Here is a 26,178-nt window from a genome sequence, read left to right as displayed (position 1 = left end):
AAAAGGAAAAAATAAATGGAAATCCTTATGAGGTATTTGCTTCCCACAAGTAATGCAATTAACTTTTTCTGACATCGGTATGGAGCAAGAAAAAAGTTTCCCCAACGGGGTACTTAGCTTTAGTGAAGACTTTGGTTCTGAAACGCGAAAATTTCAGGAGTCGGACGACCAGCACTTGCAAACTGCTTCTGCTTCGGGCACCGAGTGGCAAGAAAGACTGGAGAAAATGACATTGGCTGCTTGTTTTATACCCCTGACGACCTGATGTCATGGAAGAGGAGACAGCAACCGACACAGGACCCAAGACTTTGGAATTCAGGCCAACTGAAGGCAACCTGCCAGCAGATTACCCAAATGTAATGACTGCAACAGTGAAACACGAAGAACATCAGCCAAAGATGAAGGGAGGACGGGCTCTGGAGCAGACTGGGCTGGAGCCAAAAGCAATTTAGTCAGCACCGATGACTGGAGAAATTTTTTCACCACTCTGTTGACATCGTCATCATAGAGTGTCCTGGAGGATCTAGAGGACATGGTCAGGGATCTGGATATCCCTATGGAGGGAGACCTACGAGTAAGGGAGACCAGTCGAAAAACTGGAGACCTGCTCCAAACTGACAAATCTGACACCGGCTCCAATAAACCTGGAGTCGATGTAGACATTGAAGCACTGTCTTCTGTCGGCCCCGAAGCCAGTGGAGCCAAAGAAGCAATTGAAGTTTTAATAATTTTCTCCGGCGGCTCCGAGGAGACTAACTGAGCCTGAGAATGCTGCTTAGATGATTTTTTTGTCGGAGGATCTTTCCAAATCCTCTTCAAAGAAGGTTTCAGCAATCCTCTTAAAATTAGCTTGTTCTTCCTCTCTTGCAGCATGCAGGGGCTGAAAGCGTGACAGAACAAGCAGGATTCCTGTAAATGAATAGCCCCCAAGCAATACATGCACACAGAGTGCCCATCTGTCAAAGACATTTTGTTGTTACACAACACACTTTTTGAAGCCCGAAGGCCTGTGCTCTTTAGACATGTTGAGACAAGCACACACACACAGGGGAAAACGGTAGGGGCACCTTCACCACAGAAATCAAAGAAGCACGGGAAACTAGAGCCTCTAACTCAAAACGGCCTAGAGACCGTGAGGTAACCACAGGACTAGGTCCTCTAAGTTTAAACGGGCCTAGCCCAGGAAAAAACAGAACAACAAACAGTCACACCACAAGGAACCCGCTGACAAGGGGGATTAACCTACTACACAATCCGAACAATAACAACAGAAAAAAACCAGGGGAGGACTAGGTCCTCTAACTGAAACTGGCCTAGGCCATAAACACCAAGGGAAACGGGATACCAGAAAAGTTCAATAAACCGTTAGAAGTAAAAAAACACGCACACTAGCTATTAAAATAGCTTTTGGAGCTACTAAATCGAACAAATAGAAAATCTGTACTTAGCCACGGCCAAGAGCGACACCACGTCTGAGCTGTATGAGCAGCAAACGAGATCTGGGGGATAGGCGCATTGCACCATGGGATACCTCTTAGCCACGAGCCAATTGAAGACTGAGCTAGAGTATGGCCGAGTCGGAGCCAAGGTTCGGCTCCGAACCCACGGGTAAGAATGTAGGCGAGACTGGAATACATAACATCTGCTATTTCCAAGTATACCCCCGACTGAAGTACCTTCAGAACCCAGCTGTCATAATGACTGAGATTACTATTTTTTTACAACTCTGTTTAGCAGCTCACTGCTGCTTAAATTGAGGAAAAGGGAACTGAAGAGAAGCACAAATTACTATTTGTTCAAGACACAGAGTGAATCAGTTTTCCCCTTTCATCACATTTCTTAATCACATGTGCTGCAAACGGTCCAAACACAAATCCTTCATCAAAGGAAAAAATTAACATCTCAGATTTATCATCAGGAAGACTTTGAGAATGAAGCCAAGCAAATCTCCTCAGCACTGAACCAGAAACACCAACTCTGGAGGAAGAATCCTCCCACTGAGGACTTATCAGCCCAGCTCTCGAAGATCACTAGCCGAACAACAGCTCAACAGGGCCTGCAAAATGAGCACTCTCTTTGGGAGCAACTTAGTTCTGAAGCACTCACATTGTCTTTTTCTGGAGATCTGTAATAGCTCCTGACAGCTGGAATGAGTTGAAGGCATTCGTTAGCTTTACAAACCTGTCAGGTTGCACTGGTGAAGGACTCAAACAGCTTTGGCTATTATAACAGTGATCTCTCCCTGAACATCAGACAGCTTCCAAACAGGTGCAGTTTTTATCCATGTATTTTAAGCCACTCAACATGACTTCTACTAGGGAAGAGAAAAATTATCTTACATAATTTTTGTTTTTCTCACATACTTCAATTTCCTAGTTCCTCAATACAACTTTTTTTCTGGATCTAATCCAATATTCTGGGCCACTGAGGAGATTAAGGTGTCCCAATGCAATGTCATCCTGTTCTTGTGGAGAACTTTGTTTTTATGCCCTTCTTCTATACCCATTTCCCATGCAAGTGACACACACACAAACCTCAATCAAGAAATCTCAACTGTCTGCCAATGTGTCTCTTGCATGTTTGGTGGGTATTGTACCTCTTCATCAAGAACTGCAGCACCAATTACAACAGCTTCCCCCCACCCCTGTTAAAAAAAAAAAAAACTGGCAAAGTGCTTCTTGTTTCCAGTCTCTTAGCTGACTCTTCAGGAAGTTGGCCAGCTTGTCAAATTCTTACCTCCTTAGTTCCAGTTTGGGCTTTATCTATCACTCTAACAGAGACAGCTCATCACCTATCCTTATAATTATGTACCAATTGCAGTTCGTTAGAAAACCTGCAAAGGCCATAACAAGAAATTATGTACTTACCATAACATTCCATTTGTGTTGTCCATTATCATTCTTCCTCAACTAATGGGTTCAGATCCAATCCCTTGGATCTGACTCTGCTGTTGCAAAAGCTCAAGGCAACCTTGAACTTGCAAGCTTCTCCCCTACCCACAATACACCAACCCCAAATTATTCAGATCTTGTTTGCTGATTTTACTAGAAGCAAATATTTGTAATCAAAAAGGAAAATGATGACCTTTTCTGGAGCTCAATATAAAGAACATTCTTCTAAGAATTTTCAGTGTCGGGGGTTGGTGGGTGGGGAGTTGAAGAATGAAAATGGACAACAAAGATGGAATGTTATGGTAAGTACATAACGTCTTTATCGGATGATGTCAATTTTCATTCTCTCCTCAGCTAATGGGACAGTGTGACAGCTACCTAAGATCCCAGGCGGACTCGAGGAAGGATATTCCTGAGCACCACTGAACCAAATGATGCTCTACCTCTGGAGACCAAATCCAATTTGTAATGAGTAACAAAGGTGCGTGGAGTAGCCCAAGCTGCTGTTGCACATAGGTTATCCAGGGACGCTCTGGCCTAAAAGACAGAGAAAGTTGTCATGGATCTAGTTGAGTGAGCTCATAATGGTGACACCCAATTTGTTACAAATAAACGAAATGCAATTAGTAAGCCATCTGCCTATGGTTACTTTGACTGCTGGTTTTCCCAATTTGATATCTGCAAATGAAACAAACAATTGGTGAGATTTTCTGATGTCTTTTGTGCTATACAAGTAAAAACGCAAATGTCTGTGAAAATCTAGTAAATGCAGCAAGTATTCGGTCTTGTTTGCAAAATTTAGAAAGAACACTAGCAAATTAATGGACTGACTGACATTATATTCTGAGATCACCTTGGGAAGGAAGAAAAGAAGCATTAGTCCTTAATGTGACTATCTTTGAAAAAAAACTACATTTGATCTTTCACAAGGATAATGCCTGAATTTCTAAAATTCATCTAGCAGAAATTATGGCCACTAAAAATGTAGTCTTCCAACAAAGATATTTAAGATCACATTTAGTTGCAGGTTCAAAAGGGAGAGGGTAAGTACCTGCAGTACCAGATTCAAACCCCATGGAGGAGTAGGAACTTTACAGTGGGGGGGGTATTAAGAGAAGCATGCCTTCTAAAAATGCTTTGCAAAGTTTATCAGAAGCAACTGAAGAACCATCAAATCCCATGTGAAAATTAGAAACTGCTACTAACTGCACCGTAATTGTTGATGAGCTAGCTCCTTCACTGAAAAGTGAAGCCAAAAATTCAAGAATGTCATGTATCCAAGATGAAAAAGGATCAATATTATTTTGAAGTGCCCATTAAGTAAACCTTTTCCATTTACTGACAGTTTCCTTGTAGATGGTTCATGGAGAGATATCAGTACTTTTGGACAGGTGAAGAGAGCATAGGTTGCCTGGCTAATAATGGAATTGAAGAAACCAAGCTGTACGACTGAGGTTTGGTATATCTGGACGAATCATGCCGTTGGGTGAGACAGGAGGTCTAGAGTCGGATCCAGAATCCAAGGTAGGTGAAGTAAGTGAGGCCAAAGGAAGAAGAACCGAATCTGTTGAGGTCAGTAAGGTGGAATGAGGATTACTTTGCTCTTCAACCTGGCAGCTTTCTGCAGAAATTTTGGAATCGGGGGAAACTCAAAGAAGGCAGAGGGCCAGTTGTGGAGAAGTGCATCCCCCACAGTGATTCTGTCTGTGGGAGGAGGAGAGCAAAGTAGCTGCTGCATTTTTTATTTAGGTGAGAGACAAAAAGTTCATAGCAAGGCTGGCCCCACTGATGGAAAATCAGTTCTGTCACACTGTTGTTGGACCACTCGTGAGGTATAAGAATGCATCTGCTCAATTTGTCTGCTAGCACAATGGACTTCCCCAGAATGCGCATTGCTATAAGAAAGCTGTTGGAAGGGATTGCCCACTGCCATACCCTCAACACTTCTCGACACAAAGGGTAAGGTCTGGTCTTCTGGTTTTGCTGTACCAAACTATTGACATGTTGTCCATTTGAACTACAATTGTCCCTAAACTGAGACCATCTTGAAGTGCCTGTAACACTAACACCACTGCTCTCATCTCTAGGAAATTAGTATGCAAATTGGCCTCTTTGGGTGACCAAGTGCTCTGGACATTCTTGCCCAGATAATGCCCCAATCCAGCTGGGAAGCATCCGTGGTCACTATAGCCTTGGTTTGAGAGGAAACAAACAGCCTTGGGCAGCGCAGTGGTGCAGCGGTCAACGCTGTCGCCTCACAGCAAGAGGTTCTCCGGTTCGATTCTCGGCTGGAGTGCCTTCTGTGCAGAGTTTGCATGTTCTCCCTGCGTTCACGTGGGTTTCCTCCGGGTACTCCGGTTTCCTCCCACATTCTAAAGACATGCTTCTGGAGCATTTCTCCCCGGGCCTGCACTGAAAACAAGACCTGTGGAACCTAGTTGGACTTTCCCGATCAACAAATGTTAAATAAAGTAAAATAAATTGTAGAACTTGATATGATTGAATTCACCACATAAGATCTTTCTTGCAAAAGTGAGTGATTTGAATCGGAGTAGACATGAACTGAAAGTTTTGACCATTGCATGAAAAGCATCCAATGGAGGATTCTCATGTAAAATCCTGCTAATGGTACTAACGTTACTGCTGCTGACAATGATCCCAGAGTCTGAAGGACCAAGCAAACTGAAATCTTTGTAATGCAGATTATATTTCCGATTTTTAATGTTACTATCTTAATACTTGAAGGGGGAAGTGAAGCAATGGTTAATTTTGTGTTGAGAAGTGCTCTTATGAACTCTAAGCTTTGAGCTAGTTCCAGTTGAGACTTTCATACTTTATTCCACTGAAACATAAGAAAAACTGCAAAATCCCAAAGAATAAGGCAGAACACCTGGAATAACAAATTAATTTATTATAAAGTGCTTTTTGTTCACACCAAATAGTCGAACTTCATCAGATACAAGTACTTCATTCACAAGAAACAGTTTAAATAACCCTCTCAATAAGTCACGACATCCCAGCTAAAAATTTAAATTGCTAGTCACATCTATTTAAGAAATAACAGCAAATATTTAAAATAACCGTGCTAATATTTCTGAAATCCACAATTACAGTAATTAAAACAAAAATATGTTGAACGTCTGTCCAACAATTTAATAGAACAGTGAGTACGAGTATAAAACTTAAAAATGTAAAAAGTATTTTTAGGGGAAGGTCCCCAATACTATCTCATTAAATTTTACAATTTCAAAATACACATTAGGGAACATGTATCATTGAGTCCTGGGTGGTTGTAGGCATTTAATCGAATATGCCAAATAAGTTCAAGTCTTTCGAGTTCTAACTGGATAAGGCCTCCCCTAGGATTCTGTGCCACCTGAGCTATAACTCGAAAATTAAATGTGTATTCAGGATTCATAAAGATATGCTTTGCCAAAACATTTTCCATTTTTTGTCTACGGATATTATATACATGTTCGTAGACTCTATCCTTAAGCCTGCTTTCTGTTTTGCCTATATAGAATGATTCACACAACTGACACTTGGCTACATAAACCACCATCATATAGTTACAGTTGTGTTTCATTCTACAGGTCATCTTATTATTGCTCACTATTGTTGTGAGGCCCGCGCCCATGTACCTACAGTAATGGAAATTCCCGCATTGCTTCATTCCTGCATAAATTGAGTTGGATTTTGTATTTCGTTCCAGCAGATTTTTAAAACTGGTAGCTCTTCTCAAAATAAATTTAGGAGACGTCCCCAGTTTAGTTACTACTTCCTTGCCTTCCGTGAGAATATCCCAGTTTTTGCAAATTATAGCTCTAGTGTAGCTAAAGTCCAAGTTAAATGTCGTGACAAAACCTAGACTAAAGTTACATTCTGAAGCAAGAAGTGGTGGTGGTGTTGTTACTACATGTATTGACTCCTCTGACTGTATAGTATCCGGGGAAGAAATGTTTACAGTCTGATTTATGTTTGAAATTGGCCTATAAAAGCAATTATGCCTTTTGGACCTGACTTCATCTATTAAGTCATCCAATAATGAGGTTGGATAGGCTCTTCTCATAAACATTTGTTTTAAAAATTCACATTTGTTGTGGAAATCCATTTCAGTAGTTACCATTCTGGAAGCCCGTACGAGTTGCCCTTTAACCACTGATCTTTTTTGGCAGTATGGATGAGCATTTGTGTAGTGCAAGAATGTTTGAATAAGTTGGTTTCCTGAAAATTTTGCTTCGTATCTCCCCTCCTCATTGTTTTTTTCTTACTTGTACATCTAGAAAGGAAAGTGCATGTTCATGAAAGTTGTGGGTGAAATCTAAAAATTGGGTAGTGGTGTTGAATAATGCACAAGTTTTTCAGCTACCAGTTCATTACCTTTTGTTAGCAAAACAAATGTCATCCAGGTAACGTGTAAAATATACTATTTGACTGGTAATTTCCTGGATGTTGAAAATGTGTGTTCCCAATAAGCCATTACTAAGTTGGCAAAACTGGAGCCACAAGGTGACCCCATTGCTACTCCCACTGTTTGTAAATAAGTTTTTTTAAAATGAATGAAATTGTTGGACAGTAAAATGCCCAACAATTCTTCAACCAAGGAAATATCTGTGCTTGGGGTGCCTTTGCTCCTTAGAAGATTTCCCACCCATTCTATGCCTACGTCGTGTGGTATGGATATATACAGGTCTCTTACATCCACTGTAAGAAAATTGTATTATGCGTTGAAGTAATGTTCATTAACTTTTTTCCAAGAAATATCCAAGAGTCCCTGCAAATTTGTGCCTCAGTTTGTACATATTTTGTCAGCATTGAATCGACCACTTTTGCACATGTGTATGTAGCTGAATTTCTACAATCTAAAATGGGCCTTAGTGGTGGATTTTGAAAGTCCTCATGAATTTTAGGGACTCCGAACATCACTGGTGCCATAGGTGTCAGTATCTGCATGTAGTTGTATAAATTTATGTCTATTTTTCCTTCAGTGTACAAGTCATTAATGTAAATTCTTATACGTTAATTAGCTGTATTGTATTCATTTAATAAAACTTGTTGGTAAGAATCAGCATTCAAAATAGATTCAATCTTATCATCGTGAAGAGTCCATAAATACCAGCCCCCCACCCTTATCTGGTTTCATGACTCTGACATTAGTTGACCTTAACACATTAAGCCAGGGTTGCTCATCCTTACTCAAGTTATAGTTAGTTGCGGACCTTTTACCGGTGGACTGTAACATTCTGAAATCAAGTTCACAAACTCGTTCAAAAGTATGTAAAAGGTTATGCAGTGGTGGATTAAACAAGCTGGCTATCCTAAACTGTTGGTCCTCTAAACTAGTATTACCTAGAACAGCTTTTAAATTTAATTTTCTTACAACACGTTTCAGGTGTAAAATACATTTAGTAATGTCCATTTTCCTCAAGGGAATGAAGGTCAGCCCCTTAGCCAAAATGATAGCAAGTTCAACAGTCACATCAAATGAGGAATAGTTGTAAATGTAAAAGTCACCCTCAGCATTTTTGATAACCAAAGAATTACTTCCATAAGTAATGTCATTAACTTCTGCTGAGTTGTTTTACCTCCATTTGTTGTGCTTCTTCCATTGGTTCCATTTGTGCTGGTATTTCCCTCTGGTAAAACCCTGGTTGGAGGCATTTTGCGGTGGATGGTTATTGTTGTTGTGCTGGTTATTAAAATTGGAGCATGTTTGTTGGCTTTGTAAAAGCTCGCTCCTTTTCACAGTTTCATTTTGCTCTGGACTTTCATAGTCACAGTTGGAAACCTGCTCACAGTCTGTGTAGGCACACAGCTTGCTCACTATTCCCCTCACTACTAGCTTGATTGACACTGAGCTTATTAGTTGGCACCGCATCCTATGACATTCCATGCTTGTGATGTAGTGGGGTGTGGATATGCAGTCTCATTTAGGTACTGAGCATGATCCCTTTCTAATTTGACTTTAGTTAGTTTAATTTTGTTAATGTGTTGGTCTATACTCTGAAAGATCCGTGCATAATCATATCTATAACGGTCAAAGTCCAAATGAATTTTAATCTGAACATCCAGTACGGAAATTTCATCTGTTATTTCCTCTGCAAACAGGTTGCAGTGTTTACACATTAAGTCTAACAAGTCTAGCCCCTGTCAATTACATAACTTAAGTCCAAGTGAAACTGTGAATCTGGGACCAAACCTGTGGGATAGTGACAGAGTCTTAGCCCATTAGGCACTATTTCAAGTTTTATACATTTCTGAAAATATTAAGATTTCTAGGCTCAATTTTTTTTATACTTTAACAAATTCTGATCAAATATATTTAACAAATCAGAAATATTCACCTTATCCCTGGCCGAGTTCCCAGCTGTTTGTGCTGACTTAGGTGCATTAAAGCCCAATGATGAAGTTAGCCAATCCTTTAACACTGGAAACCCAATAAGCCTCGGGGATAGTTTTTATTCACTGGTTGTTGTGCTGGGTTGTAACGTTAGTTGGTAAGTCCATTCTGCAAAAGTTCACATGTTGAATTTGAGAAGCAGTTTGGTTTAACAACCCAAAAACACAAAAAGAAGCATTTCCACTGTTTGGTTGTGCAGAGTGAGTTGAGTCTTGTTGTTGTTGCTGTTGTGCTGGGTTAAGCAAATCCAACCTGTGACTAAGCCTTTCCACTTGTTGGGAAAGAGCTTGAACTAGGATGGTAAGGTTGCCTAAATCATCCGCATCACTCCCAGTACTGGAAAACAATTCAGGGGTTGAATCCAGCGTGTTGGTTGCCATCATTTACGAAAGACAATCTTATTCCAACGAAACACAAGAAAACAAACTGCAAAATCCCAAAGAATAAAGCACCACACCTGGAACAACAAATGAATTTATTATAAAGTGCTTTTTGTCCACACCAAACAGTCGAACTTCATTAGATACAAGTACTTCATTCACAAGAAACAGTTTAAATAACCCTCTCAGTAAGTCGCATGACATCCCAGCTCAGTAAGACACATGACATCCCAGCTAAAAATTTAAACTGCTAGTCACATTATTTAAGAAATAATAGCAGATATTTAAAATTACCATGTTAATATTTCTAAAATCCACAATTACAGTAATTAAAACAAAAATATGTTGAACGTCTGTCCAACAAATTAATAGAACAGTGAGTACGAGTATAAAACTTAAAAATGTAAAAGTATACTTAGGGGAAGGTCCCCGATACTATCTCATTAGATTTTTCAATTTCAAAATACACATTAGGGAACACATGTCATTGAGTCCTGGGTGGTTGTAGGCATTTAATCGAATTTGCCAAATAAGTTCTAATCTTTCGAGTTCTAACTGGATAGGGCCTCCCCTAGGATTCTTTGCCACCTGATCTATAACTCGAAATTTAAATGTGGGTTCAGGATTCATAAAGATATGCTTTGCCAAAGCATTTTCCATTTTTTGTCTACTGATACTATATACATGCTCGTAGACTTTATCCTTAAGCCTTCTTTCTGTTTTGCCTATGCAGACAGATTCACACAACTGACACTTGGCTAAATAAACCACCATCATAGAGTTACAGTTGTGTTTCATTCTACAGGTTATCTTACTACTGTTCACTATTGTTGTGAGGCCCGTGCCCATGTACCTACAGTAATGGTAGTTCCCGCATTGCTTCATTCCTGCATAAACTGAGTTGGATTTAGTGTTTCGTTCGAGCAGATTTTTAAAACTGGTAGCTCTTCTCAAAATAAATTTAGGAGAAGGCCCCAGTTTCGCTACTAATTCCTTGTCTTCTGTAAGAATACCCCAGTTTTGCAAACTATAGCTCTAATGTAGCTAAAGTCCAAGTTAAATGTCATGACAAAACCTAGACTAAAGTTACATTCTGAAGCAAGAAGTGGTGGTGGTGTTGTTACTACATGTATTGACTCCTCTGACTGTATAGTATCCGGGGAAGAAATGTTTACAGTCTGATTTATGTTTAAAATTGGCCTATAAAAGCCATTATGCCTTTTGGACCTGACTTCATCTATTAAGTCATCCAATAATGAGGTTGGGTAGGCTCTTCTCATATACATTTGTTTTAAAAATTCACATTCGTTGTGGAAATCCATTTCAGTAGTTACCATTCTGGAAGCCCGTACGAGTTGCCCTTTAACCACTGACCTTTTTTGGCAGTATGGATGAGCACTTGTGTAGTGCAAGAATGTTTGAATAAGTTGGTTTCCTGAAAAATTTAGCTTCATATCTCCCCTCCTCATTGTTTTTTTCTTACTTGTACATCTAGAAAGGAAAGTGCATGTTCATGAAAGTTGTGGGTGAAATCTAAAAATTGGGTGGTGGTGTTGAATAATGCACAAGTTTTTCAGCTACCAGTTCAATACCTTTTGTTAGCAAAACAAATGTCATCCAGGTAACGTGTAAAATATACTATTTGACTGGTAATTTCCTGGATGTTGAAAATGTGTGTTCCCAATAAGCCATTACTAAGTTGGCAAAACTGGAGCCACAAGGTGACCCCATTGCTACTCCCATTGTTTGTAAATAAGTTTTTTTTTTTTTTAAATGAATGAAATTGTTGGACAGTACAATGTCTAACAATTCTTCAACCAAGGAAATATCTGTGCTTGGGGCGCCTTTGCTCCTTAGAAGATTTCCCATCCATTCTATGCCTACGTCGTGCGGTATGGATATATACAGGTCTCTTACATCCACTGTAAGAAAACTGTAATGTGCGCTGAAGTAAAGTTAATTAATTTTTTTCCAAGAAATGTCCAGGAGTCCCTGCAAATTTGTGCCTCAGTTTGTACACATTTTTTCAGCACTGAATCCACCACTTTTGCACATGCGTATGTAGCTGAATTTCTACAATCTAAAATGGGCCTCAGTGGTGGAATTTGAAGGTCCTCATGAATTTTAGGGACTCCGAACATGACTGGTGCCATAGGTGTCAGTATTTGCATGTAGTTGTATAAATGTATGTCTATTTTTCCTTTAATGTATAAGTCATTAATGTAAATTCTTATATGTTGATTAGCTGTATTGTATTCATTTAATGAAACTTGTTGGTAAGAATCAGCATTCAAAATAGATTCAATCTTATCATCGTGAAGAGTCCATAAATACCAGCCCCCCACCCTTATCTGGTTTCATGACTCTGACATTAGTTGACCTTAACACATTAAGCCAGGGTTGCTCATCCTTACTCAAGTTATAGTTACTTGCGGACCTTTTATTGGTGGACTGTAACATCCTGAAATCAAGTTCACAAACTCGTTCAAAAGTATGTAAAAGGTTATGCAGTGGTGGATTAAACAAGCTGGCTATCCTAAACTGTTGGTCCTCTATACTAGTATTACCTAGAACAGCTTTAAAATTTAATTTTCTTACAAAATGTTTCAGGTATAAAATACATTTAGTAATGTCCATTCTCCTCAAGGGAATGAAAGCCAGCCTATTAGCCAAAATGTAAGCAAGTTCAACAGTCACATCAAATGAGGAATAGTTGTAAATGTAAAAGTCACCCTCAGCATTTTTGATAACCAAAGAATTACATCCATAAGTAATGTCATTAACTTCTGCTGTGTTGTTAACCTCCATTTGTTGTGCTTCTTCCATCATTTCCATTTGTGCTGGTATTTCCCTCTGGTAAAACCCTGGTTGGAAGCATTTTGAGGAGGCTGTTTATTGCTGTTGTGCTGGTTATCATTAAAAATGGAGCATGTTTGTTGGTTTTGTAAAAGCAAGCTCCTTTTCACAGTTTCATTTTGCTCTGGACTTTCATAGTCCTAGTTGGAAACCTGCTCACAGTCTGTGTAGGCACAGCTTACTCACTATTCCCCTCATTACTAGCATGATTGACACTGAGCTCATAGTTGGCACCGCATCCTATGACATTCCACGCTTGTGATGTAGGGGGGTGTGGATAGACAGTCTTGTTTAGGTACTGAGCATGATCCCTTTCTAATTTGACTTTAGTTAGTTTAATTTTGTTAATGTGTTGGTCTATACTCTGAAAGATCCGTGCATAATCATATCTATAACGGTCAAAGTCCAAATGAGTTTTAATCTGAACATCCAATACGGAAACTGCATCTGTTATTTCCTCTGCAAACAGGTTGCAGTGTTTGCACATTAAGTCTAATAAGTCCAGCCCCTGTCAATTACATAACTTAAGTCCAAGTGAAACAGTGAATCTGGGACCAAACCTGTGGGATACTGATAGAGTCTTAGCCCTTTAGGTACTATTTCAAGTTTTATACATTCCTGAAAATATTAAAATTTCTAGGCTCAATTTTTTTATACTTTAACAAATTCTGATCAAATATATTTAACAAATCAGAAATATTCACCTTATCCCTGTCCGAGTTCCCAGCTGTTTGTGCTGAATTAGGTGCATTAAAGCCCAATGGTGAAGTTAGCCAATCCTTTAACATTGAAAACCCAATAAGGTTTTTATTCACTGGTTGTTGTGCTGGGTTGTTAACGTTGGTTGGTAAGTCCATTCTGCAAAAGTTCACATGTTGAATTTGAGAAGCAGTTTGGTTTAACAACCCAAAAACACAAAAAGAAGCATTTCCACTATTAGGTTGTGCAGAGTGAGTTGAGTCTTGTTGTTGCTGTTGTGCTGGGTTAAGCAAATCCAACCTGTGACTAAGCCGTTCCACTTGTTGGGAAAGAGCGTGAACTAAGATGGTAAGGTTGTCTAAATCATCCGCATCACTCCCAGTACTGGAAAACAGTTCAGGGGTTGAATCCAACGTGTTGGTTGCCATCAATTACGAAAGACAATCTTATTCCAACGAAACACAAGAAAACAAACTGCAAAATCCCAAAGAATAAAGCACCACACATGGAACAACAGATTAATTTATTATAAAGTGCTTTTTGTCCACACCAGAGAGTCGAACTTCATCAGATACAAGTACTTCATTCACAAGAAACAGTTTAAATAACCCTCTCAGTAAGTCACATGCCATCCCAGCTAAAAGTGCTAGTCACATCTATTTAAGAAATAACAGCATATATTTAAAATGACCATGTTAATATTTCTAAAATCCACAATTACAGTAATTAAAACAAAAACTGCGGTGGTGGTGCTGCGGTAGCATTGTCGCCTCATAGCAAGACGTTGTCCCATTCGATTCTCAGCTAGAGCGTCTTCTGTGTAGAGGCATACGTGAATGGGTCGTGCCTTCGTTGAAGGTTGTGTGTCAGTGCTGGTAACCCGGTACGTAAACATCCACTACCAATCATTAGCAGACCAGAGTTCCGCTGTGGCGACCCCTAACCGGGAAAAGCCGAAAGACACAAACAGTAATTAAAACAAAAATATGTTGAATGTCTGTCCAACAATTTAATAGAGCAGTGAGTACGAGTATAAAACTTAAACATGTAAAAGTATATTTAGGGGAAGGTACCCAATACTATCTCATTAGATTTTTTTCAATTTCAAAATACACATTAGGGAACACATATCATTGAGTCCTGGTGGTTGTAGGCATTTAATCGAATTTGCCAAATAAGTTCTAGTCTTTCGAGTTCTAACTGGATAGGGCCTCCCCTAGGATTCTGTGCCACCTGATCTATAACTCGAAATTTAAATGTGTGTTCAGGATTCATAAAGATATGCTTTGGCAAAGCATTTTCCATTTTTTGTCTACTAATATTATATACATGTTCGTAGACTCTTATCCTTAGGCCTTCTTTCTGTTTTGCCTATGTAGACAGATTCACACAACTGACACTTGGCTAAATAAACCACCATCACAGAGCTACAGTTGTGTTTCATTCTACAGGTTATCTTATTATTGTTCACTACTGTTCTGAGTCCCACGTCCATGTACCTATAGTAATGGCAATTCCCGCATTGCTTCATTTTTAAGTTTTATACTTATGCTCACTGTTCAATTTAATTGTTGGACAGACATTCAACATATTTTTGTTTTAACTAGTGTAATTGTGGATTTTAGAAATATTAACACAGTCATTTTAAATATATGCTGTTATTTCTTAAATAGATGTGACTAGCACTTTAATTTTTTAGCTGGAATGTCATGTGACTTACTGAGAGGGTTACTTAAACTGTTTCTTGTGAAAGAAGTACTTGTATCTGATGAAGTTTGACTATTTGGTGTGGACGAAAAGCGCTTTATTATAAATTAATTTGTTGTTCCAAGCGTGATGCCTTATTCTTTGGGATTTTGCACTTTCATAGTTTATGTTTAACCCCAGAAAGGAGTGTGGTAGGGAGAACCTTTTTTCTTGCCATTATGGTTTGATACCTGCTTGGAGTAGAAATGAGCCACTCGTCTAGATATGGAAAATCCCAGAATCCATGCAGTCTCAAGTGAGTTGTTACTACTGCCATGCACTTGGTAAACACCCTGGGGGCCAAGGTGAGATCAAAGGGAAAAACTCTGAACTGGTAATAAATGGCTTCAAGCTGGAAGCCTAAAAACCTTCCGGATCATCTGTTCATCTTTATGTGATAGTACACATCCTGAAGGTCTATCGAGCACATCCAGTTGCCCTTCTCCAAAAAGGGAATGGACTGAAACGTGACCATCCAGAACTTGGTATGTGGAACGGATTTGTTCAAATTGCTGAGATCAAGAATTGGTCTCCAGTCCCCTGTTTTCTTTGGCACTAAAAAGAATCTAGAGTAAGTTCCGGATCCTATCCAGTCTGGAGGGGGGGAACTCTTGGATGACTCTTTCAAGCAGCTTTAGTACCCGAACTGCTGCCCACTCTTTGATTGGGTAGAAACATTAGGGATTTTTTTGGAAGGAGTAGGAGGAAGGGAAAATGGTATTATATAGCCTCTGGAAATAATTCTATGCAAACACATATCTGTAGTTAAATGAATATAAAGAACCAAGCAAACCAAGTAAAAACAGAGAGCAAACCAACAAATTCAGTCCAATGCAATGTCAAGTACGAGACACCAACCAGTTGTTTTTAGCGCTTTCATCCACTTTAATTTTCCAGTGAACTTCTTCAGAACTACACCATCCTTCAGAACAGCTTAAATACTCAATCAAAATACTTAATTGATTAATTATCCAATTGATTATTAAAATTTTAAAGCTACAACAGTGAAAAACTAAAATTTGTATATGAATACACACAATTAAAAATTCTATGTATATAAAAATAATATAATATAATACAAGTTAAACTAGTGGTGCAAGGTGACAATTGATAGCATCAAATACCAGCAGGTGTTACACTTATTAAATTTCATTAAAAATGAAAAAATAATAATTAATTAATTTTTCATTTCCAAAAAACGTTTTATATTAATAGTCTCATTTAAGCCTGGCTTTCTATCTGCCCCCAATAAACTTGCCAAATGGATTCCTTACATTCTAACAGCAATTTTTTGTTGCCAATAAATATAACATTGTTAATACTGTCTAATACTGAAAATAAAAACTTTTTGAATTGATTACACTCCACCGAATGCCTAGCTAAAGCATTATTTAGATCCTTCTTTTTAATAGCTAAAAGATGTTCACTAATTCTAACCCTAAGGGCTCTAGTGGTCATTCCTATGTAGTAACCTGGACACGTTTGACATTGAGCTACATAAATGACCATGGTGGAATTACATGTATAATACATTTTGGACCAATGGGTCATACATAAATGTTGAAAATAAACTGGAGAACAATTATTGATGTACCTACATTGTCTACAGTTATAACAGGGAAAGGTCCCTCTAGTGTTGACAACTTCACTCATATTTCTATTAGAACTATGAGTTTTTTCTAAAATATTTTTAATATTAACCACCTTTTTATAGGTGAAATTAGGTTTTATACCTATAGTTCTAACCAATTCTTGGTTACCGAATATTAAAAGTTTTTATTTTCAGTATTAGACAGTATTAACAATGGTATATTTATTGGCAACAAAAAATTGCTGTTAGAATGTAAGGAATCCATTTGGCAAGTTTATTTGGGGGCAGATAGAAAGCCAGGCTTAAATGAGACTATTAATATAAAATGTTTTTTGGAAATGAAAAATTAATTAATTATTATTTTTTCATTTTTTAATGAAATTTAATAAGTGTAACACCTGCTGGTATTTGATGCTATCAATTGTCACCTTGCACCACTAGTTTAACTTGCATTATATTATATTATTTTTATATACATAGAATTTTTAATTGTGTGTATTCATATACAAATTTTAGTTTTTCACTGTTGTAGCTTTAAAATTTTAATAATCTATTGGATAATTAATCATTAAGTATTTTGATTGAGTATTTAAGCTGTTCTGAAGGATGGTGTAGTTGTTTCTGAGGAAGTTCACTGGAAAATTAAAGTGGATGAAAGCGCTAAAAACAACTGGTTGGTGTCTCGTACTTGACATTGCATTGGACTGAATTCGTTGGTTTGCTCTCTGTTTTTACATATCTGTAGTTATTTCTAGATAGCCTCGCCTGTGCAGGGATAATCGACCCCCAACCGGGGGGGGGGGGCAATCGGGCCTCCGTTCAGGAGCACTGGAAGGGTCTGCCAAAGAAAGACTCTGAGGGTGGCATCTATCATTGCAGTTCCCCCCCTCTACCCCTGGGGAAGTCTCCTCCATGTGTGTCCTGGGACTTTCTGAACCATATTTTCCACTACCTCACTGATTCCTGGAAAAGGATCTTTGAGGGGTGGAAAAATGTACGCACATGGCCAACAGGGCCTTTCTGGCCTTTTCACACCTGGATAATTTGTCTCTTACTTTGGGGCCAAAAAAGGATGTGCCATCAAAAGGAGCACTGACAAACAAAGACTTGAAGCGCTCCGCAAAATCACATAAGTCCATCCAGCAGGTCTCCTTATGGAAATGCCTGAAGCTGCTGCTCTTGAGGTTCCTTCTGCTGTGCGTGAAATAAGCCTCATGGAAGAATTGGAAATCAATTGCAGGGTAGCTAACTGAGAAGTCACCAATGTACGTACTTCTTCAGAAACGGATCCTGAGAGGGTGTCAGAAAGCTGCTTAACCATGTCTTTCTGTAACCTGGTGAAATGTGCCAGAGAGGTCAGTGACCTTAAGGTGAAGGTCACTGAAGCACAGACAATTCCCAAACCTGTGCATTGCCCGAGACTCCTTGTTGAGGGGATGAACTGTGGAACTCTCCACAGCAAGTTCCTTCTTAGTAGCCGTCGCCATGACCATGGCATCAACAAGCACCCTTTTTGCCCAAAACTGCTAGTCTTCCAGTCCCATCATAATTCTGTCAAGCCTCTGAGGTATTGGTTCAATGGTGTCAGGATCCTTCTATGCCCACCAAAAGATCAACTCAATGAGCTCATCATCGGGCAGAGTCACCGAGGATGTAGACAGGCCAGTACTGACAGTCTCCAGGAATACAGACTCCTCGGACGAAAGGTTGCTGGGCCACCTCTCTGTTTCAGGATTTCAAAGATGTCTCTGAATGAGACATCATCAGGAGGTGATCGTGGGAACCCTTCACTTTCATCAAAGTTTGTAGCGTCTGTGATAGATTCCTCTGGGGAATCCAAGCACTTCCTCTTGTATGTTTCAGGGACCATCTCAGTGAGATGCTCTGGGGAGGTATCAGAAGTCAAGACACCCTGTTGGGAAGTCTGGGGTTTTGGTACCCACTGTCTTTGTGGAGAGGAGAAGTGACACTCCAAGCGCAGAGACAGCAAGGCTGCAGACTGATGACCTGAGGGTGTAGGAACCTTCTAGGTTACTAAGGCAGACAAGCCTCTCTCCATAACCTCAAAGGCAGACCTCCTCAGAGAGGGATAGGAACCTGGATTTGAAAAGATGAGCTTTTGGACCATAGTCCCTCTCTGCTCTGAGGAAACTCCCCCAATACAGAAGTCGGAGCCGGACTAACCCATGCCAAGGCCCAGAGGCGCAGACACGGCTCCGAAAACTTTGGTGTTGACTCCAACACCTTGGATCTGACAGGGTAGCCTTGGCTCAGAGAAATCTCTGGATCCAAATGAACTGAAAAGCTCAAAGCAAGCCTTGGATCAGAGGAAAGGATATCCTTGTATCAGAGGCACATGAAGCCAGATGGCTCCGATTCAAGGATTCTGGGCCCATGGAAAAAGAGTCAGAAGAGGAACTGGTAAAAAGGGGGTAGTGAAGGTTTGGACCCTCCTGACTCAAACGAGTAGGAGCCAAATGAACACTTGTCAGGCTCTGCACCAAGAGAATTCTTCTGACCAATCTCTTCACATCTTCTTCCATAAGACTCCTAGAAGGATGAGTGGAAATTGCAGATGGAGATTTTGATCTTTCCAAAAAAGTTAATGGGAACCTCGAAGGGAGACGTTCCACAGAAGGGGAATATCTGGTCCTAGGTAATATCAAGCTTGAAGAAGTAGAGGGGCTGGACAATTTCTGCATAGGATCCATAGCAGCTGGATCCGTATCTTTTTATGTTTCAGATTAGATGTTGAGGTCTGATCTAATAACCCTTCCCTTTTTTATTTTGGATCTGAGGATGAAGTCCCATCCTGCATTTTTGATTTTCTTTTATGACCCAATGGAGGAGTCAGATCCAACAGATGCCTTTTTCTAGGTAGATCCAATGCCCTTGAGGAAGAAGTGAAAGGCTCAGAGAAGGTGATTTTGACCTCTGACTTTGCAGGTGAAGCTCCAGATAAAGCCTCTACAAAAGAGGAAGGAAGCAACCCTTTAAGAATCAGTTTTTCTTTCCTTTTTGTAATAGCTCTAGGATTAAACCAATGACAGATGGTACAGTCTTCTTGTAAATGCAGGGGGCCTAAACAATATACGCTTAAGGTGTGAGCATCTGAAAATGGAATTTTGAGCCCACACTTGAGGAATTTTTTGAACCTGGCAGGGCCTCTTTCTCAGCCGTAACAGCAAAAACATGTTAGAAGACAGATACCAGAACTTAGACAAAGTATAGAAAAAATAAAGAAAATACCAATAATGGTACTTATCAGGACTACAAAAACTGTAGAAAGAGAATATCAGCAATGGTACTAACAAAGCTACAGAAAATGTAGAAGAATACAAAGTATAATATTCAAGAGTACAGAATGTACGAGAGGAAAAAAGAAGGTTAATGTAGTAAAAACTGTACTAAAAGGAGCTATAGGCAAGAGAAATTAAACAGACCTAAGATTTAAACCAATTTAGACTAGAAAATATTAATCTTGAGAACAAAAGAAATCACTTGGCTCGGGAGTAGAGGTCCCACATCTTTCACTGAAAGTGACAAATGAGATCTAAGGTACCTGGGGTTGGTGCATTGTGGGTAAGGGAGAACCTCGAGAGTTCAAGGTTGCCACGAGCTTTTGCAACAGCTAAGTCAGGATCAGATCTGAACCCATTAGTTGAGGATGGAATGAAAACTGACATCAGATCAATACCTCATCTTTCTATCTGCAGTTAAGGACTTTGCTAACAGCATTTGAAACGCCCTTTTAATTTTACATAAAGCTATCTTGATTGTATTAATAACAGTTTTTTGAATTAGCACGTTTATGTGATATTTCTTCAGAATCTGGCTCTGAGTTAATCTTTTCCTCAGAGGATACTCTTGGGTAACTTTCTTTTATATATGATTTTTAAACAAAGCTCTCCCTGCAAGGTAAGAATGATCTACTTTCTCAATCTGGATTGGTTCTTTCCTTACTCAAATTTCAGCCAGGTACACTGATCATTACAAAAGAAAGCAAAACAAGTTTTCCACTTTACCATATGCTAACTGGAAGTTACATAATTACTGTGACTCATTCTTCTCAGTCAAACTTATTAGAACACCAGCTTTCAGCTTCATCAGCACTGATAACACTTATCCAGGCTTGTTAATCTTCTTTACCTCCAAGTCCCTACACACTGCCACCTTCCTGAAGATCTGGAGTGCATCTCTCGAAAAGGAGCAACAGAACATGCTCACACCATGCAAACACATCTCAGTGGGAAGCCCCATCTTCTGCAGGCCGGTGGGAATGCTGAGGCAAATGAATCATGACCATGCCAATTTATCTTAATGGTAAATACGAACCTTTCACATCTGATGTCATCTGATTCATCCTCCTCGGCCATTAAGATAGAGTTCCCAAATGACCTACATGGGTGGCTCCATGAAAGGATATTCAAAATAACAGTGGCTCCAAAAGGATTATGGAGACTGGGACACCAAATAAAGCTACAAATACCTTGGGAAAGTACACAGAGGTCAAAGTTGAAGCTGCACATGTAGCATCAAATGGGGACACACTTAAAAGACCTGCAAGGTAGCCATAGCCCTCATGGAATGAACCCTTGTTTCAAGAGATAACACCTTGTTCATCCACGCAGCCATCTAGACAAAGAGGACATGGGAACTTTACTGGTTAACTCATTAGAAGTATAAGAAATAAACAGTTGTGAATCCTCCTGTAATCTTCAGTTCTATTCAGATAAAAGTATGAAGAGTTGTGTAGTCAACTTACTGTATCTGTAAATTTTCAGCTGTAGTGACTGGTCTAGTCATAATCTTAGGGAAGTCTGCCATAGACTGCGGTGCGGCACTCAATGAGAATTTCAAAGCAGTAGTAGTCAACGCCCATCTCATTCAGCTTGGGTGGCATCAACTTACCTTCAAAGTAAACCCAATGCCTGGTATAAAAATTCTTTGGTTCTTTCTGGTCTCTCCCTTAGACAGTATACCAAAAGAAGCAGTGGCACAGCAAGACCGTTTTTAGGAGGTCTTGGAAAGAACTCACCCTCTTGAGATATCTGAATAGGATTAAAAAAAGTGGGAGCAATGGAAAGAGATGCATAAACAAGATAGAGGGAATAACAAGCATACCCATGCCAGCCCCTCATGCTCCAAAGGATTGTGGGGAGAAAGGAAGGAATAAGGATTGCAACAGTGACCACACTAAAAAATCTACAATTCTGGAAAGTTGACTACACCATTGTACCATGTTCTTCAAGTGGATCATAGCTGTAGTCATAAGCGCATGAAAGATTACCAGTGCTGGTCCCCAATGCAGTTAGGATGTTTAAGCTAATGAAAAAGAATAGAGGGCAACATGCCTTTTAGAATGGCAATAGCAAACCCTGCTCCTAACTTGAATACAAGAACCAATCTATAATGTTTAGAGAACATGTGGAAAGAGGACCAACTGGATGCTTCCAAAATGTTTTGTGTAGTGACCCTTTCACAAAGGCCATAAAAGTACCAATGGCACTTGTAGAATGCAACCTGAATCCTTCCTACAAAGACCTTCAACTGGTTTTAAAGTAAAAAATAACATAAAAGTGCTAGCCTAGCTCTGTGGTGCAGGATAGAGCCCCAGCAGTAATCCAGCTGACCAACATTTTATTTGGTGGCACCAGCAATGGAGGAACCTGGCAGAGAGGGAAGGAAGGTGAGGAGTGAAGGTGGACAGCCTGCTCACCCTTTCTGGGGGGAAAATAAAGGGCTTTGAGAGCTCAGGTGGCATATAGGGTGGTAGGACCACTGGAGTTGAGATACAGTAGACCACATCCTGTGTTTAGGAGAAGGGGCGGGCTGCTTGCTGGTAATGTCCTTTGTGGAAGTGAAGGACATCCACCATTGTCTATCCATTGTGTGTCCTCCTTCCACTCTTAGTGGGGATGTTCATGGGGGGAAATGTTACAACATAAAAAAAAACATGAATCACCCTGATAGCTGTATGACCTTCCAGGTCAACCTCTCCCCTAGTGATGAGGAAGAAATGATCTGACCGGCCAGGAGGGAGGCTGATGATCAGCAGGCAATGGGGGCAAAGTGTCAAAAAAAAAAAATATATATATATATATATATATATATATATATATATATATATATATATATATATATATATATATATATATATATATATATATATAGTTTACATAGATATTTACATAGGTAGACACACACACTAATGTGTAACATTTTATGGCCTGTCTGGCTATCAGTAACACTATCTTCAAATTTAGGAAACAAATATTTGTTTTGATTTTTATCACTTTGCTTCTATCCAGACTCAACTTCAGTTGCCAGTGAAAGTCCAAAAATAGGAGAATTCTTTATTCTTTACTCAAACATTGAGAACAAAACTGTCAACTTACTGACAGGAATGATGAGGGTCTGGGCCCACCTGAAGAATAGTTCTAGCAAAGCCCATCCTACACCTGTAAAAAGAAACTAGTTTGTAAAATGGGTGCACACAGGGACAAGATGCTGATTGTAGAATACTTCTAAAATTCACCCTTTCCAAAAAGCCTCTAATTAAACCAACAGAGTGCTTGATTCTGCCTGGAATTACTTTACTGTGATAGGTATAACAAAAGGAAACAGTATGAGATAACCATTTAGAGTCTGCTTTGACACTGGGTGTCCTTTTTTTCTTACTTTCATAAGAAATTAATAACTGATTAGAGTTTCTTTTCTGTCAAGATAACATCTGAGTTGACTCTGGACATCCAGAGTATAATGAATTCTTTCTACCCATGTGTTCAGGCTCTGGAAAGAACAAAGGAATACAGAAGCTTAGCTCAATGTATACTTGGATACCACTTTAGGCATAAAAGAAGGAAACCCCTCTTTCTGAAAAATGAGATAAAGTTGACCCAACATGAGAGCCTGCAACTTTGAACAAACAGTAAAACTGTTTTCAGTGTCAAGAACCTCAAATCAGCCTAATGGACTGGTTCAAATGGAACAATTGTTAATTTTACAAAACAAAGTTAAGATCCCAAGGAAAAGCCATACGTTTACTATGTAATAATTTAACATGGGAATGCACTGGAAGGGGAAGATCTATGAAAAGACATGCTTAAACGGCTGACAAATTAACCTAGACAAAGCAGTAAAAAAGGCCAGTGGAAAACTCACAAATATTATAGAACCAGAGAAATACTAGCCTTGAAAGGGTCCTGGTTCTTGTCTTGGCACAGACTATAAAATCTTTTCCATTTATTAATGTATGACTTCCTAGTGGCAGATTTCTTTGCCTCCATTAATAAATGCTACACATCCTCAGGAAAAAAGGTACCTAACCGGTATCATCACTATCATCCAGGCAGTCAGTTAAAGTTGTTTCATGTTGTGGTTTATCAAAGAACCCCGCCTTGTGTGAAATAACATCCAGTCTGTAAGCCTGTGGTAATTGCCCTTTGGTCATTTCGAAAGAAGGGAGAACTACTGTTGCCTGGACAAGAATGGAGTCACCACAATCTTACAGTGTCCTTCTGAATCTTCAGGACTCGATATCAGAGGAAAGGGTAGAAAACCATACAGAAACATTCTTGTCCAAGGAAATGAAAAATGCATTTGCTTTCCAGGCCTCCTTGCAATGGCAGCATGTATCTGAGGTGTTCCCCACAGCTGAATCAATTAATGAACCATGATTCAATTTCCATTGACAAGGGTCTAACCTGGTCCAGCTCAGCTTGTCTGCCACAAAATACTGCTCTGATGGGATGTCAGATTTATATGCAGTGGGATTGTGCTGAAAATCTACATCCCATGACCACCATGGCTAGTCTACACAGACACTAAGATCTTTCCTACCCCCTTATTTATGCACCACATTACTGTAGTGTGGTCTTTAATGACTTGTACTGGTCCAGGGGACTAGATATGACAAGAGTGTTGACAGCATTTATTACTGCCAGTATCTCCTTTATGCTTGTGTGTTTTGATCTCTCCTTTTTGTTCTGAAGACTGTACTTTTACTACCACAGACACCACTCACTAAGCAAGGTCTGAAGCCTCTGTACTAACAAACTGTGCTGGGGATGGAAGGGAAAATTAAGAGACCTTGATTCACATAAAACTGATCGCTCCAGTAAAGCAGATCCCCTTCTACAAATTCCAATACAGGAATCTGGAATGTCAGGGAATACCAATGTTGGGACCATATGGATTTAAGTATCACTGAAACTTTCTCATGTCAAGTCTGGCTAGGGGAAACATCAGAATCATGGATGTCATAAATCCTAGTATCCCAAGAAATTCCTTTGCTGAAACTTTGGACTGACTGAAAAAGGTACAGTTGTGTAAGACCTTACCATAACAGTAGACGTCCTACTGATCACTGTTGCAGTATTACAAATGGTTGGGTTATCTTGCATAACCTGGACATCCGGCCAGAGTATAAAAGCCAAAATCTTCCAAAAAGCAAACCCACAAGCACAGGGGCACATACATGTGAAAACCTCACACTATCTCAAAGCCAGCAGACCTTGACACACCAGAGAATACAAGATAGGGAAAGGGATCAGCCAAAAGCAGAGAAGGCAAAAAATATCTCACCCTCGATCCATATGTGGTAGGATAAAACCTAGTTAAAGCCAAAGGTGGAGCACAGTAGGGCGGAAAACAATACTGCAATAGGGATCAGTAGGATATCTACTGTTATGGTAAGTTCTTACACAACTGTACTATAACCTTCCTTAGAGCACTGTTGCAGTATTCAAAACTGTTGCCGGATTCCCAATGCTTGATAAGGGTGGATGGATCAGATATAAGGGAACTGTCAATTAATCCAGAGAGAACAGATCTAGGAAAGGAGGCTGTGGATCTAGAGAAAGCATCTACACTATAATGTTTGGTAAAGGTATATACAGAAGACCAAGTTATTACTTCTAGGATGGCTCTGGAATCAAATTTGTGAGACGCTCCAGAAGATACAACTGCTCTAGCAGAATAGGCTTTTTACAGAAGAAGGTAAAGACTTCCCGCGGTGGGTGTAACACAAGGAAATAGACTTAGAAATCCAGTTAACAATAGTTTGTTTACTTACTGATATTTCTTTACCAAGAAAGTCTAACTGGGTCTACAGTACCCACTTTCAGTGCAAGAGCAAGAAGAAGCACTCCAAGGCACAAGATTTACATAACACAATTTTACACAGCCACATGTACGTTAGTATAGTACTTTCAGTGAGCATATTCAGTTAACAAAAAATATTACATTGCTACAGAAGTGTTTCCTTCATGCACAAGAACTGAAGTGAAAAGTGAGCAGTACAAGATGTGAATTTTAGAAATGGGTTCAATACAAATGATGAAAAAAGGTACATTACTTCAAAAATACATAACAATATTAAGAGTTAGGAAAATAAAGACGGAGTATTATATTAGGAGAGGAGATGAGTTCAGGACATGAGGTAGTTCAGAGGGGTGTAATAAGATAGGGGAGGCTGCAAAATTTTAGTCAGGTTTCGAGCAGGAGCATGTCCAGGATTTAAAAATTCTTTTAGCACATGTTTAAATGTTAACAGATTATTACTGGCTCTAAAGTTAATATGTAGACTGTTGAGGTTTGGCAACTGAAAGGGAA

At 39.4% G+C, this 26,178-nt stretch overlaps 1 protein-coding gene across 1 annotated transcript in view; it reads right to left on the bottom strand.

Moving 5' to 3' along the window:
- Positions 1-26,178, bottom strand: part of CNOT11 (CCR4-NOT transcription complex subunit 11) — an 844,502-nt gene that overhangs the window by 551,183 nt on the left and 267,141 nt on the right. Inside the window, exon 7 of the mRNA XM_044071126.1 lies at positions 17,849-17,872. Coding sequence (XP_043927061.1) covers positions 17,849-17,872 — 24 coding nt within the window. The remainder of the gene's footprint in view (positions 1-17,848; positions 17,873-26,178) is intronic.

This window comes from Protopterus annectens, chromosome 5.part0, assembly GCF_019279795.1.
Source record: "Protopterus annectens isolate FY-2018-M chromosome 5.part0, PAN1.0, whole genome shotgun sequence".
NCBI classification, from domain to species: domain Eukaryota; kingdom Metazoa; phylum Chordata; order Ceratodontiformes; family Protopteridae; genus Protopterus; species Protopterus annectens.
Note: the sequence above shows the minus strand (reverse complement) of the source record. Positions and strands in the feature narration are given on the sequence as shown.